The sequence below is a fragment of the Anomaloglossus baeobatrachus genome, chromosome 2, assembly GCF_048569485.1.
Source record: "Anomaloglossus baeobatrachus isolate aAnoBae1 chromosome 2, aAnoBae1.hap1, whole genome shotgun sequence".
NCBI lineage: Eukaryota > Metazoa > Chordata > Amphibia > Anura > Aromobatidae > Anomaloglossus > Anomaloglossus baeobatrachus.
Window position 1 is genome coordinate 43,393,827 of NC_134354.1, and position 14,882 is coordinate 43,408,708.

The 14,882-nt window shown below is 49.2% G+C and overlaps 1 protein-coding gene across 2 annotated transcripts in view; it reads left to right on the forward strand.

Annotated features, from left to right (window-relative positions):
- USP16 (ubiquitin specific peptidase 16) overlaps positions 1-14,882 on the forward strand; it is an 87,376-nt gene that overhangs the window by 1,117 nt on the left and 71,377 nt on the right. For both annotated transcript variants that reach the window (XM_075335022.1, XM_075335023.1), the window contains exon 2: positions 1,569-1,639. In XM_075335022.1, the coding sequence (XP_075191137.1) occupies positions 1,588-1,639 (52 nt within the window). In that variant the 5' untranslated portion in view covers positions 1,569-1,587. The remainder of the gene's footprint in view (positions 1-1,568; positions 1,640-14,882) is intronic.

Consider the following 14,882-nt stretch of genomic DNA (forward strand, 5'->3'; position numbering starts at 1 on the left):
TGCTGGTGAGCTGTCACACAGGCAGATCTCACCAGTGACCAGCGACCAGCCAGCAGCGAGGCGTGGAAGTGGTGCTGCGCTTGGTAAATATCGGGTAACCAAGGGCTTGGTTACCCGATATTTACATTGGTTACCAGCGCACACCGCTTAGCGCTGGCTCCCTGCACGCCAGAGTACACATCGGGTTAATAAGCAAACCCTTGCTTATTTACCCGATGTGTACTCTGGCTACGTGTGCAGGGAGCCGGCACTGGCAGTGTGAGAGCGGCGGACGCTGGTAAAGAAGGTAAATATCGGGTAACCAAGGAAAGGGCTTCCCTTTGTTACCCTATGTTTACCGTGGTTACAGCTTTCCGCAGCTGTCAGATGCCGGCTCCCTGCTCGCTTCAGTTCGTCGCTCTCTCGCTGTCACACACAGCGATGTGTGCGTCACAGCGGGAGAGCAACGAGCAAAAAATTAAGCAGGACATTCAGCAACAAGCGGCGACCTCACAGCAGGGGCCAGGTCGTTGCTGGATGTCACACACAGCGACAAGACGTCGCTGCTACGTCTCAGAAAATGGTGACTTAGCAGCGACGTCACCGTCGCTCTGTGTGACACCACCTTAAGACCGGATCCACCATTTACAATAGGTGATGTCACATCTCACCTCCTCCTCCAGTACAATTACTGATAACACCTAAATACATCAGATAACACAGGATCCATCATTCACTATAGGCAGTCACAGCTCACCACCTCCTCCTGTACATTGACCGATAGCACATCTATATACTGTAGATATTGCCTGTTGTGATGGTGGAATATGTGCTTTCACAGCTCACCTCCTCCTCCTGTACATTGACCAATAGCACATCTATATTCTGTAGATAGCACAGGTTCTACCATGATAATAGATGATGTCACAGCTCACCTCCTCCAGTACATTGACAGATGACACCTCTATTTACAGTAAATAATACCGGATCCACCATTCACAATAGGTGATGTCAGAGCTCACCTCCTCCTGTACAATGACTGATAACACCTCTATATACAGTAGATAACCCAGGATCCACTATTCACGAAAGGTGATGTCACAGCTCACCTCCTCCCCTCCTTTCACACTTTTCCTTATCTACATTAGATCATGCTCAGATTTTGCTGTCCATGTGTAGAGCTTGCAGTGTAATATTAGCTCAAGTGAACTGCGTGAAAATTGCAAAATTCTAGTATTAGTAGTGATAGGGGAAAAAAAACGTTTTCAAAATTCCTTGTAATTTAATAATCTATTTAAACAAGTTATTTTCTGATGACACTTTCCCTTTAACAATCTTTATTGGAAAAATAAAAGTTGTGCAGTATCGGGCACAGACACTTATATGGAGCCTCAGCTCCTGTGCAGTAAAGTGATCCCGGTGTTTGCAGCAGTTTGAGATGTTGGAGGCTGGAGCTCCACTGATCACATCAATGGCTGCGGCCTGGAATCAGCGGCCTGGGCTGGAGGAGTCCTCTAAGGCCCGGCTGGGGGGATTTGTCAGTGAGGCTTCACTACAGGAGGGTCTGATTGTGTTTATTGCTTTTCTAGGACGAATTAAAGTAGAAAAATGGCAAAGAAGAAAGGAAAGAACCTTCCTGTACAAGAGTCAGCGGAGGCGGGTAAGAATAAAGCCCGGGATCCAAGCTCCTGATATAGGGCCCCAGTATAGGAGTCCATCCATCCATCTATCCATCCATCTATCCATCCATCTATCCATCCATCTATCCATCCATCTATCCATCCATCTATCCATCCATCCATCTATCCATCCATCTATCCATCCATCTATCCATCCATCCATCTATCCATCCATCTATCCATCCATCCATCTATCCATCCATCTATCCATCCATCTATCCATCTATCTATCCATCTATCCATCCATCTATCCATCCATCTATCCATCCATCTATCCATCCATCTATCCATCCATCTATCCATCCATCTATCCATCCATCTATCCATCCATCTATCCATCCATCTATCCATCCATCTATCCATCCATCTATCCATCCATCTATCCATCCATCTATCTATCCATCCATCTATCCATCCATCTATCCATCCATCTATCCATCCATCTATCCATCCATCTATCCATCCATCTATCCATCCATCTATCCATCCATCTATCCATCCATCTATCCATCCATCTATCCATCCATCTATCCATCCATCTATCCATCCATCTATCCATCCATCTATCCATCCATCTATCCATCCATCTATCCATCCATCTATCCATCCATCTATCCATCCATCCATCCATCTATCCATCCATCTATCCATCCATCTATCCATCCATCCATCCATCTATCCATCCATCTATCCATCCATCTATCCATCCATCTATCCATCCATCTATCCATCCATCTATCCATCCATCTATCCATCCATCTATCCATCCATCTATCCATCCATCTATCCATCCATCTATCCATCCATCTATCCATCCATCTATCCATCCATCTATCCATCCATCTATCCATCCATCTATCCATCCATCTATCCATCCATCTATCCATCCATCTATCCATCCATCTATCTATCCATCCATCTATCCATCCATCTATCTATCCATCCATCTATCCATCCATCTATCCATCCATCTATCCATCCATCTATCCATCCATCTATCCATCCATCTATCCATCCATCTATCCATCCATCTATCCATCCATCTATCCATCCATCTATCCATCCATCTATCCATCCATCCATCTATCCATCCATCTATCCATCCATCTATCCATCCATCTATCCATCCATCTATCCATCCATCTATCCATCCATCTATCCATCCATCCATCTATCCATCCATCTATCCATCCATCTATCCATCCATCTATCCATCCATCTATCCATCCATCTATCCATCCATCTATCCATCCATCTATCCATCCATCTATCCATCCATCTATCCATCCATCTATCCATCCATCTATCCATCCATCTATCCATCCATCTATCCATCCATCTATCCATCCATCTATCCATCCATCTATCCATCCATCTATCCATCCATCTATCCATCCATCTATCCATCCATCTATCCATCCATCTATCCATCCATCTATCCATCCATCTATCCATCCATCTATCCATCCATCTATCCATCCATCTATCCATCCATCTATCCATCCATCTATCCATCCATCTATCCATCCATCTATCCATCCATCCATCCATCCATCCATCTATCCATCCATCTATCCATCCATCTATCCATCCATCTATCCATCCATCTATCCATCCATCTATCCATCCATCTATCCATCCATCTATCCATCCATCTATCCATCCATCTATCCATCCATCTATCCATCCATCTATCCATCCATCTATCCATCCATCTATCCATCCATCTATCCATCCATCTATCCATCCATCTATCCATCCATCTATCCATCCATCTATCCATCCATCTATCCATCCATCTATCCATCCATCTATCCATCCATCTATCCATCCATCTATCCATCCATCTATCCATCCATCTATCCATCCATCTATCCATCCATCTATCCATCCATCTATCCATCCATCTATCCATCCATCTATCCATCTATCCATCCATCTATCCATCCATCATAACATAAGTGAGTACACCCCTGTAAATATTTTATATATCTTTTCCTGGTACAGCACTGCAGATTTGACCCTGTGATACAATGTGCAATGTCAGTGTGCAGCTTGTATAACAGGGTAAATCTGGTGTCCTCTAAATAACTCAACACACAGCCATTAATGTCTAAACCGCTGACAACAAAAGTGAGTACACCCCTAAGTCAGAAATTCAAAATTGTGCTCAAATGGGGAATATTTTGTCTGGCCAACGTTATTTTTCAGCACTGTCCTAACTCTCTTGGGCATGGAGGTCACTAGAGTTTCAGAGGAGCTTCTGGATCCTCTTCCATCCTCCATGACGACATTATGCAACTGGGGGATGTTAGACCTTGCACTCCTCCACCTTCTGTTTGAGGAGGCCTCAGAGATCCTCCATAGGGTTTAGGTCTGGAGACACTTGGCCAGTCCAGCACCTTTTACCCTCAATTTCTCTAGAGAGGCAGTGGTCGTCTTTGAGGTGTGTAGGGTCGTTATGTTGGAATATGAAGGGAGTGGATCATCCTCTACTTCAGTATGTCCAAGGACATGTTGGGATTCATGTGTCCTTCAATGATCTGTAGCTCCTCACAGCCTGCAGCAACAATGCAGCCCCAAACCAAGACACTCCCACCACCATGCCTGACTGTAGGCAGGACACACTTATCTTTGTACTCCTCACTTGGTTGCCACCACACACACTTGACATCATCTGAACCAAATAAGTTTATCTTGGTCTCATCAGACCACAGGACGGGTCCAGTAATCTATGGCCTAATCCATGGTCTCCTGTTTTTCTTGTGCATTATATTTTAGAAAAGGCTTCCTTTTGGGATGACAGTCAAGCATAATAATGTGATGCAGTGTGCGGTGTATGGTCTGAGTACTGACAGGCGGACCCCCCACCCCTGTAACCTCTGCAGTAATGCTGTCAGCACTACTATGTCTATTCTGAAAAGACGCTGAGCACCTGCACGCAACCTCTTTGGTCGACCATGGAGAGGCCTGTTCGGAGTGGATCCTGTCTTGTTATACCGCTGTATGGTCTTGGCCGCCATGCTGCAGCTCAGTGTCAGGGTGCTGGCAATCTTCTTATAGCCTTGGCCCTGTTTATGTAAAATAAATTTTTTTTTCCAGATCCTCAGAGAATTTTCTGCTATGAGGAGCCATGCTGAACTTCCAGTGACCAGTATTAGAGAGTGTGTGAGGGATAACACCAAATGTAACACCCCTTCTCCTCATTTACACCTGAGACCTTGTAACACTAATGAATCACAAGACACCAAGAACGGAAAATGGCTAATTAGGCACAATTTGGGCATTGTCACTTAGGAGTGTACCCACTTTTGTTGCCAGCGGTTTAGACATTAATGGCTGTTTAGTTATTTAAAGGGCACCAAATGTACAGTTACAATGCCTACAAGTAGTATTCAACCCCCTGCAGATTTAGCAGGTTTGATAAGATGCAAATAAGTTAGAGCCTGCAAACTTCAAACAAGAGCAGGATTTATTAACAGATGCATAAATCTTACAAACCAACAAGTTATGTTGCTCAGTTAAATTTTAATAAATTTTCAACATAAAAGTGTGGGTCAATTATTATTCAACCCCTAGGTTTAATATTTTGTGGAATAACCCTTGTTTGCAATTACAGCTAATAATCGTCTTTTCTTTGTCGCTCTATTGGGAGACCCAGACAATTGGGTGTATAGCTACTGCCTCCGGAGGCCACACAAAGCACTACACTTAAAAGTGTAAGGCCCCTCCCCTTCTGCCTATACACCCCCCGTGGGATCACGGGCTCCTCAGTTTTCATGCTTTGTGCGAAGGAGGCTGACATCCACGCATAGCTCCACTGTTTAGTCAGCAGCAGCTGCTGACTTTGTCGGATGGAAGAAAAGAGGGCCCATACTAGGGCCCCCAGCATGCTCCCTTCTCACCCCACTTTTGTCGGCGGTGTTTGTTAAGGTTGAGGTACCCATTGCGGGTACGGAGGCTGGAGCCCACATGCTGTTTTCCTTCCCCATCCCCTTAGGGCTCTGGGTGAAGTGGGATCCTATCGGTCTCCAGGCACAGAAGACCGTGCTCCGTCCACAGCCACTGGGAATCTGCTGGACATGGAGCTGAGTATCGTCAGGGACAGGGCCCTGCTGCATTAAGGTACTCTGTGTCCCCGTACAAATCGCGCACACACAGACCAGCGTTGCTGGGTGTGTTAGTGCGCCGGGGGCAGCAGCGCAGCGCGCTTGTGCTATTACTCACTGCAGCTTTGCTGAGTGAGTTTATGTATTAGGAACTGCCGCGCCGGCCGCTGCTGGCGGTTTTTTACACTGCGGTGCGGCTGGGACTTGTGGTGCGCCGGGGACTTCCGCGCTGGCCGTGCTTATAGGACGGCCGCGCTTATAAATCGAGTCCCCGGCTTTTGCGGCCTAGTTCCGTTTCGTTCCCGCCCCCAGGCCTGCCAGTCAGGGGAAGGGCGGGACGCTGTTCAGAACGTCAGCGCCGAGGGCTGGAGTCTGTTTAGCATACTCCAACCCCCCTCACTGGGCACAGTGGGACGCCAGTTTCCCGCACTTTGTCTGGGGCACGCCCACGGCCCGCCCCTCTTCACAGGACGCCGGCAGCCATTCCTGTTTGCAGTCTGAGTGGAGAAGGGAGACAAGCTCTGGGAGACCCAGACACGGGATTCTGGCGACCACACACCCGCTTTTGAGCGGGCGGTAAGCGGCACCTCGGGTGCTGACCCCACTAGTGCCGCAGTGTTCATTTGTACTTTATGCTTGTATGCTATACATTGCACTGTACGGTCGCTATTCTTGGCTATATACCCTCCTAGATTGCTAGACAACAGCATGTCGTCCGCAAAAAGCAAGGGGGCCAAGGCACAGGCTTTCTATGCTACCTGTACCGCATGTAAGGCTGTTCTACCGGCAGGTGCCACTGACCCCCATTGTGTGCAATGTTCGGCCCCTGTAGCACTTGCTCAGCCGGGGCCTCTGCTAGAGGTGGCCCAAGGAGAACCACCTGTGAACACTGTCCAGGTGACAGGGACGGAGTTTGCAGTTTTTGCTGATAGATTGTCGGTGACTATGACTAAGATCCTTGAGACTTTGCAGTCCAGACCGGTAACTCAGACCATGGGCACTGTTGATTCAATGCTCCCTGGCCCCCCTCATTTGGAACAAATCCGTGCTCCGGGGGGGTCCCATGCATCCCGGGGTGATGGCTCTGACACGGACGACAGTCCCAGACAGCCTAAGCGAGCTCGCTATGAGCGACCCTCGACTTCATCACACTGGTCAGGGTCTCGGCAGGAGGACTCTCTGTATGATGAGGCAGAGGTAGCTGATCAGGATTCTGATCCTGAGACCGCTCTTAATCTGGATACACCTGATGGGGACGCAATAGTGAATGATCTCATTGCGTCCATCAATAAAATGTTGGATATTTCTCCCCCAGCTCCTCCAGTGGAGGAGTCAGCTTCACAGCAGGAGAAATTCCATTTCAGGTATCCCAAGCGTAAATTGAGTACTTTTCTGGACCACTCTGACTTTAGAGAGGCTATCCAGAAACACCACGCTTATCCAGATAAGCGTTTCTCCAAACGCCTTAAGGATACACGTTATCCCTTTCCCTCTGACGTGGTCAAGAGCTGGACCCAGTGTCCAAAGGTGGATCCCCCAATCTCCAGGCTTGCGGCTAGATCCATAGTTGCAGTGGAAGATGGGGCTTCACTTTTAGGCTATGTTCACACCCGAAAAATGATTTTTCTTAAGAAATTTCTTAAGAGTGAAGGATTAGTGCACCTGCGTTAAAAAACGCACCAAAAACGCACCTGCGTTTTCGGTGCGTTTTCGGTGCGTTTTTGGTGCGTTTTTGGTGCGTTTTTACCGCTGGTTGCTCCCTGCGTTAGTGTGCCAATTATCTATGGCAAATAACGCAGTTAGCTGCAGAAAAGAAGTGACATGCTCATTCTTTTTCTTAAGAAAATCTACTGAAAGAATTTTCTTAAGAAAAAAACGCAGTGTGTGCACAGCTAATTTTTATTGCCATAGGTTTTGCTGGGGAATGTCTGCAGAAAGGTTACAAGAATTTCTCAAGAAATTTCTGCAGCAAAAACGGACCAAAAACGCAGGTAAAAAACGCAGTGTGTGAACATAGCCAAAGATGCCACTGACAGACAGATGGAGCTCTGGTTGAAATCCATCTATGAAGCTATCGGCGCGTCGTTTGCTCCAGCATTCGCAGCCGTATGGGCACTCCAAGCTATTTCAGCTGGTCTTGCGCAGATTGACACTGTCACACGTACGTCTGCTCCGCAAGTAGCGTCCTTAACCTCTCAAATGTCTGCATTTGCGTCTTACGCTATTAATGCTGTCCTGGACTCTACGAGCCGTACGGCAGTGGCGTCCGCCAACTCCGTGGTTTTACGCAGATCCTTGTGGTTAAGGGAATGGAAGGCAGATTCTGCTTCCAAGAAATGCTTAACCAGTTTGCCATTTTCTGGTGACAGACTGTTTGGTGAGAGATTGGATGAAATCATTAAACAGTCCAAGGGTAAGGATTCATCCTTACCTCAGCCCAGACCAAATAAACCCCAACAGAGGAGGGGACCGTCGAGGTTTCGGTCCTTTCGAGGCTCGGGCAGGTCCCAATTCTCCTCGTCCAAAAGGACTCAAAAGGATCAGAGGAGCTCAGATTCTTGGCGGGCTCAGTCACGCCCAAAGAAAGCAGCCGGAGGAACCGCTACCAAGGCGGCTTCCTCATGACTTTCGGCCTCCTCTCTCCGCATCCTCGGTCGGTGGCAGGCTCTCCCGCTTTGGCGACATTTGGCTGCCACAGGTCAAAGACCGTTGGGTGAGAGACCTTCTGTCTCACGGGTACAGGATAGAGTTCAGTTCTCGTCCTCCAACTCGATTCTTCAGAACTTCTCCGCCTCCCGACCGAGCCGATGCTCTTCTGCAGGCGGTGTGCTCTTTAAAGGCAGAATGAGTGGTGATCCCTGTTCCTCTTCAGGAGCAAGGTCACGGTTTTTACTCCAATTTGTTTGTGGTGCCAAAAAAGGACGGGTCTTTCCGTCCTGTTCTGGACCTAAAACTGCTCAACAAGCATGTGAAAACCAGGCGGTTCCGGATGGAATCCCTCCGTTCCGTCATCGCCTCAATGTCTCAAGGAGATTTCCTAGCATCAATAGACATCAAAGATGCTTATCTCCACGTGCCGATTGCTCCAGAGCACCAGCGTTTTCTACGCTTCGTTATAGGAGACGAACACCTGCAGTTCGTAGCCCTGCCTTTCGGTTTGGCGACAGCCCCAAGGGTCTTCACCAAGGTCATGGCAGCAGTAGTAGCAGTCCTGCACTCTCAGGGTCACTCTGTGATCCCTTACTTGGACGATCTACTTGTCAAGGCACCCTCTCAAGAGGCATGCCAACACAGCCTGAACGTTGCGCTGGAGACTCTCCAGAGTTTCGGGTGGATCATCAACTTTTCAAAGTCAAATCTGACCCCGACCCAATCGATAACATACCTTGGCATGGAGTTTCATACTCTCTCAGCGATAGTGATGCTTCCGCTGGACAAACAGCGTTCACTACAGACAGGGGTGCAATCTCTCCTTCAGGGCCAGTCGCACCCCTTGAGACGCCTCATGCACTTCTTGGGGAAGATGGTAGCAGCAATGGAGGCAGTCCCTTTCGCGCAGTTTCATCTGCGTCCACTACAATGGGACATTCTCCGCCAATGGGACGGGAAGTCGACGTCCCTAGACAGGAACGTCTCCCTTTCTCAGGCGACCAAGGATTCTCTTCAGTGGTGGCTTCTTCCCACCTCATTGTCAATAGGAAAGTCTTTCCTACCCCCATCCTGGGCGGTGGTCACAACGGACGCGAGTCTATCAGGGTGGGGAGCAGTTTTTCTCCACCACAGGGCTCAAGGTACGTGAACTCAGCAAGAGTCCACCCTTCAGATCAATGTTCTGGAAATCAGAGCAGTGTATCTTGCCCTACAAGCCTTCCAGCAGTGGCTGGGAGGCAAGCAGATCCGAATTCAGTCGGACAACTCCACAGCGGTGGCATACATCAACCACCAAGGAGGGACACGCAGTCGGCAAGCCTTCCAGGAAGTCCGGCGGATTCTGACGTGGGTGGAAGACACGGCATCCACCATATCCGCAGTTCACATCCCGGGCGTAGAAAACTGGGAAGCAGACTTCCTCAGTCGCCAGGGTATGGACGCAGGGGAATGGTCTCTTCACCCGGACGTGTTTCAGGAAATTTGTCGCCGCTGGGGGATGCCGGACGTCGACCTAATGGCGTCCCGGCACAACAACAAGGTCCCGGCCTTCATGGCACGGTCTCACGATCTCAGAGCTCTGGCGGCGGACGCCTTAGTTCAAGATTGGTCGCAGTTCCGGCTGCCTTATGTGTTCCCACCTCTGGCACTGTTGCCCAGAGTGCTACGCAAGATCAGGTCCGACTGCCGCCGCGCCATCCTCGTCGCTCCAGACTGGCCAAGGAGGTCGTGGTACCCGGATCTGTGGCATCTCACGGTAGGACAACCGTGGGCACTACCAGACCGGCCAGACTTGCTGTCTCAAGGGCCGTTTTTCCATCAGAATTCTGCGGCCCTGAGCCTGACTGTGTGGCCATTGAGTCCTGGGTCCTAGCGTCTTCAGGATTATCTCAAGAGGTCATTGCCACCATGAGACAGGCTAGGAAACTAACCTCTGCCAAGATCTACCACAGGGCGTGGAAGATATTCTTAGCTTGGTGCTCTGCTCAGGAAGTTTCTCCCTGGCCATTTGCATTGCCTACCTTTCTTTCCTTCCTGCAATCCGGGTTGGAAAAAGGTCTGTCGCTCGGCTCCCTTAAGGGACAAGTCTCTGCGCTATCTGTATTTTTTCAGAAGCGCCTAGCACGACTTCCTCAGGTACGCACGTTCCTGCAAGGGGTTTGTCATATCGTCCCTCCTTACAAGCGGCCGTTAGAGCCCTGGGATCTGAACAGGGTTCTAATTGCTCTCCAGAAGCCGCCTTTCGAGCCTATGAGGGATGTTTCCCTGTCTCGCCTTTCTCAGAAAGTGGCCTTTCTAGTAGCGGTCACGTCTCTTCGGAGAGTGTCCGAGCTAGCAGCGCTGTCATGCAAATCTCCCTTCCTGGTGTTTCACCAGGACAAGGTGGTTCTGCGCCCGATTCCGGAGTTTCTCCCTAAGGTGGTATCCCCCTTTCATCTCAATCAGGATATCTCCTTACCTTCTTTGTGTCCTCATCCAGTTCATCAATGTGAAAAGGATTTGCATTTGTTGGATCTGGTGAGAGCACTCAGTATCTACATTTCCCGCACGGCACCTCTGCGCCGCTCGGATGCACTCTTTGTCCTTGTCGCTGGCCAGCGTAAAGGGTCGCAGGCTTCCAAGTCAACCTTGGCTCGGTGGATCAAGGAACCAATTCTTGAAGCCTACCGTTCTGCGGGGCTTCCGGTTCCCTCAGGGCTGAAAGCCCATTCTACCAGAGCCGTGGGTGCGTCCTGGGCATTACGGCACCAGGCTACGGCTCAGCAGGTGTGCCAGGCGGCTACCTGGTCGAGTCTGCACACTTTTACCAAGCATTATCAGGTGCATACCTATGCTTCGGCGGACGCCAGCCTAGGTAGACAAGTCCTTCAGGCGGCGATTGCCCACCTGTAGAAAAGGGCCGTTTTTACGGCCCTATCATGAGGTATTATTTTACCCACCCAGGGATTGCTTTTGGACATCCCAATTGTCTGGGTCTCCCAATAGAGCGACAAAGAAGAAGGGAATTTTGTTTACTTACCGTAAATTCCTTTTCTTCTAGCTCTAATTGGGAGACCCAGCACCCGCCCCTGTTTTTTTGTATACACATGTTGTTCAGGTTGAATGGTTTCAGTTCTCCGATATTCCTTCGGATTGAATTTGCTTAAACCAGTTTATTGGCTTTCCTCCTTCTTGCTTTTGCACTAAAACTGAGGAGCCCGTGATCCCACGGGGGGTGTATAGGCAGAAGGGGAGGGGCCTTACACTTTTAAGTGTAGTGCTTTGTGTGGCCTCCGGAGGCAGTAGCTATACACCCAATTGTCTGGGTCTCCCAATTAGAGCTAGAAGAAAAGGAATTTACGGTAAGTAAACAAAATTCCCTTCTTATAAGACCTGATCAGGCCGGCACAGGTCTCTGGAGTTATCTTGGCCCACTCCTCCATGCAGATCTTCTCCAAGTTATCTAGGTTCTTTGGGTGTCTCATGTGGACTTTAATCTTGAGCTCCTTCCACAAGTTTTCAATTGGGTTAAGGTCAGGAGACTGACTAGGCCACTGCAACACCTTGATTTTTTCCCTCTTGAACCAGGCCTTGGTTTTCTTGGCTGTGTGCTTTGGGTCGTTGTCTTGTTGGAAGATGAAATGACGACCTATCTTAAGATCCTTTATGGAGGAGCGCAGGTTCTTGGCCAAAATATCCAGGTAGGCCGTGCTATCCATCTTCCCATGGATGCGGACCAGATGGCCAGGCCCCTTGGCTGAGAAACAGCCCCACAGCATGATGCTGCCACCACCATGCTTGACTGTAGGGATGGTATTCTTGGGGTCGTATGCAGTGCCATCCAGTCTCCAAACGTCACGTGTGTGGTTGGCACCAAAGATCTCGATCTTGGTCTCATCAGACCAGAGAACCTTGAACCAGTCTGTCTCAGAGTCCTCCAAGTGATCATGAGCAAACTGTAGACGAGCCTTGACATGACGCTTTGAAAGTAAAGGTACCTTACGGGCTCATCTGGAACGGAGACCATTGCGGTGGAGTACGTTACTTATGGTATTGACTGAAACCAATGTCCCCACTGCCATGAGATCTTCCCGGAGCTCCTTCCTTGTTGTCCTTGGGTTAGCCTTGACTCTTCGGACAAGCCTGGCCTCGGCACGGGTGGAAACTTTCAAAGGCTGTCCAGGCCGTGGAAGGCTAACAGTAGTTCCATAAGCCTTCCACTTCCGGATGATGCTCCCAACAGTGGAGACAGGTAGGCCCAACTCCTTGGAAAGGGTTTTGTACCCCTTGCCAGCCTTGTGACCCTCCACGATCTTGTCTCTGATGGCCTTGGAATGCTCCTTTGTCTTTCCCATGTTGACCAAGTATGAGTGCTGTTCACAAGTTTGGGGAGGGTCTTAATTAGTCAGAAAAGGCTGGAAAAAGAGATAATTAATCCAAAACATGTGAAGCTCATTGTTCTTTGTGCCTGAAATACTTCTTAATACTTTAGGGGAACCAAACAGAATTCTGGGGGTTTGAGGGGTTGAATAATAAATGATCCTCTGAATAAACTTTTCACAATTTAAAAAAAAAAAAAGAAATAACATTCTTTTTTGCTGCAGTGCATTTCACACTTCCAGGCTGATCTACAGTCCAAATGTCACAATGCCAAGTTAATTCCGAATGTGTAAACCTGCTAAATCTGCAGGGGGTTGAATACTACTTGTAGGCACTGTATATAAGCCATGCATTGTATTTAAGTGTCAGATCTTCAATGTTGTCCTATGAAATGGAATGTGAGGGGTGTACTAACTTTTGTGATATCCTGTATCAGTCATTGTACAGCAGGGGGAGAAGGTGAGCTGTGACATCGTCACATCACCTATTGTGAATGGTGGATCCTGTGTCATCTATTGTATATAAAGGTATTATCAGTCATTGTACAGGAAGGGGAGGAGGTGAGCTGTGACATCACCTATTGTGAATGGTGGATCCTGTGTTATCTATTGTATATAGAGGTATTATGTCGTCTCATAGATCTGTTGATAATTTATTCCTCAGATTTAGCTGTTACATCCGTATTTTGATGCAGATTTTCGTCCTTTTTCCAAAAGGTTAACCTATGGTAAATTCTGCACGGTTTTTGAGCAATACATGGATGAGGTTAATTTTCTTTGTCGCTCCATTGGGAGACCCAGACAATTGGGTGTATAGCTTCTGCCTCTGGAGGCCACACAAAGTATTACACTTTTAAAAAAGTGTAACCCCTCCCCTCTGCCTATACACCCTCCCGTGGATCACGGGCTCCTCAGTTTTATGCTTTGTGTGGAAGGAGGCACACATCCACTCATGCATTCTCATACATGGTTATGTCGGATGGAAGAAAATGTTCCCTTCTCACCCCACTATGTCGGCGGTGTTGTTAAGGTTGAGGTACCCATTGCGGGTACAGAGGCTGGAGCCACATGCCGTCTCCTTCACCATCCCTTATGCGGCTCTGGGAGAAGTGGGATCCTAAGCGGTCATCCATGAGCTGGGACCGTGCTCCATCCGCAGCCCCTGGTGGAACCTTCCGGACCGGAGCTTCTTCACCCCCAGGGACCGGGCCCTGCAACTGGAAGGTACTCTGTGTCCCCATGTGGGGACTGTACTGAGAGGGTCGCACCTTATCCCTGGAAGCCGCGGTAGTTCCGTCCGTTGTCTTTTCGGCGGACTTCGCGCCGACCGTGCCTGCTTGTCGGGCACGGCCTTAAATTTAGTCCCCGGCTTCGCCGCGGCCTAGTTGCGAAAAATCCCGCCCCCGAGCCTGCCTGTCAGGGGTTAGGGCGGGATTGCCGACATGACGTCGGCTTTGAGGGCTGGAGCATCTTGCATGTTTCCCTCCCCCCTCATTGATCACTTTGGGGACTCCAGATTCCCGCTCTTTGCTAGCGACGCCCCCCTCCCCCTCCCTGAGAGCTCCGGCGGCCATTTTTTAGCATTCTGCCGGTGGATGCTACTCAGCAGCAAAGCTCTGCAGCTGCGGGGATCCACGACAGGGAATCTGGAGGACACACTCTGCTCGTTAGCGGTTGGTAAGCCACACCGGTCACCCGGTGCTGGTCCCCCTAGGGTGCCGGGATATATATATATATATATATATATATATCTATATCTGTTCGGAAAGGCTGTATACCCTTTTCCTATATACCCTCAGTGGTCACTCTCCTAAGAGACAACAGCATGTCGTCCACAAGGAGCAAAGCTACTAAGGCACAGATTTTTTTTGGCTGCCTGCACCTCTTGTGGGGCAATGTTGCCTGCGGGATCCACCTACCCTCACTGTGATCAATGCTCGACTCCTGCCACGCTTGCTCAGCCGGAGCCTAGGGCACTTGTGGGCCCCTCGGCTCATGTAGATCCCCCTGCTCCCACTGAACAGGCTGCAGGGACAGAGTCACCGTCGTTGGCCTCTTTCGCTGAGAAACTCTCCCAGTCACTTTCTCAGTCCATTGCACAGTCTATG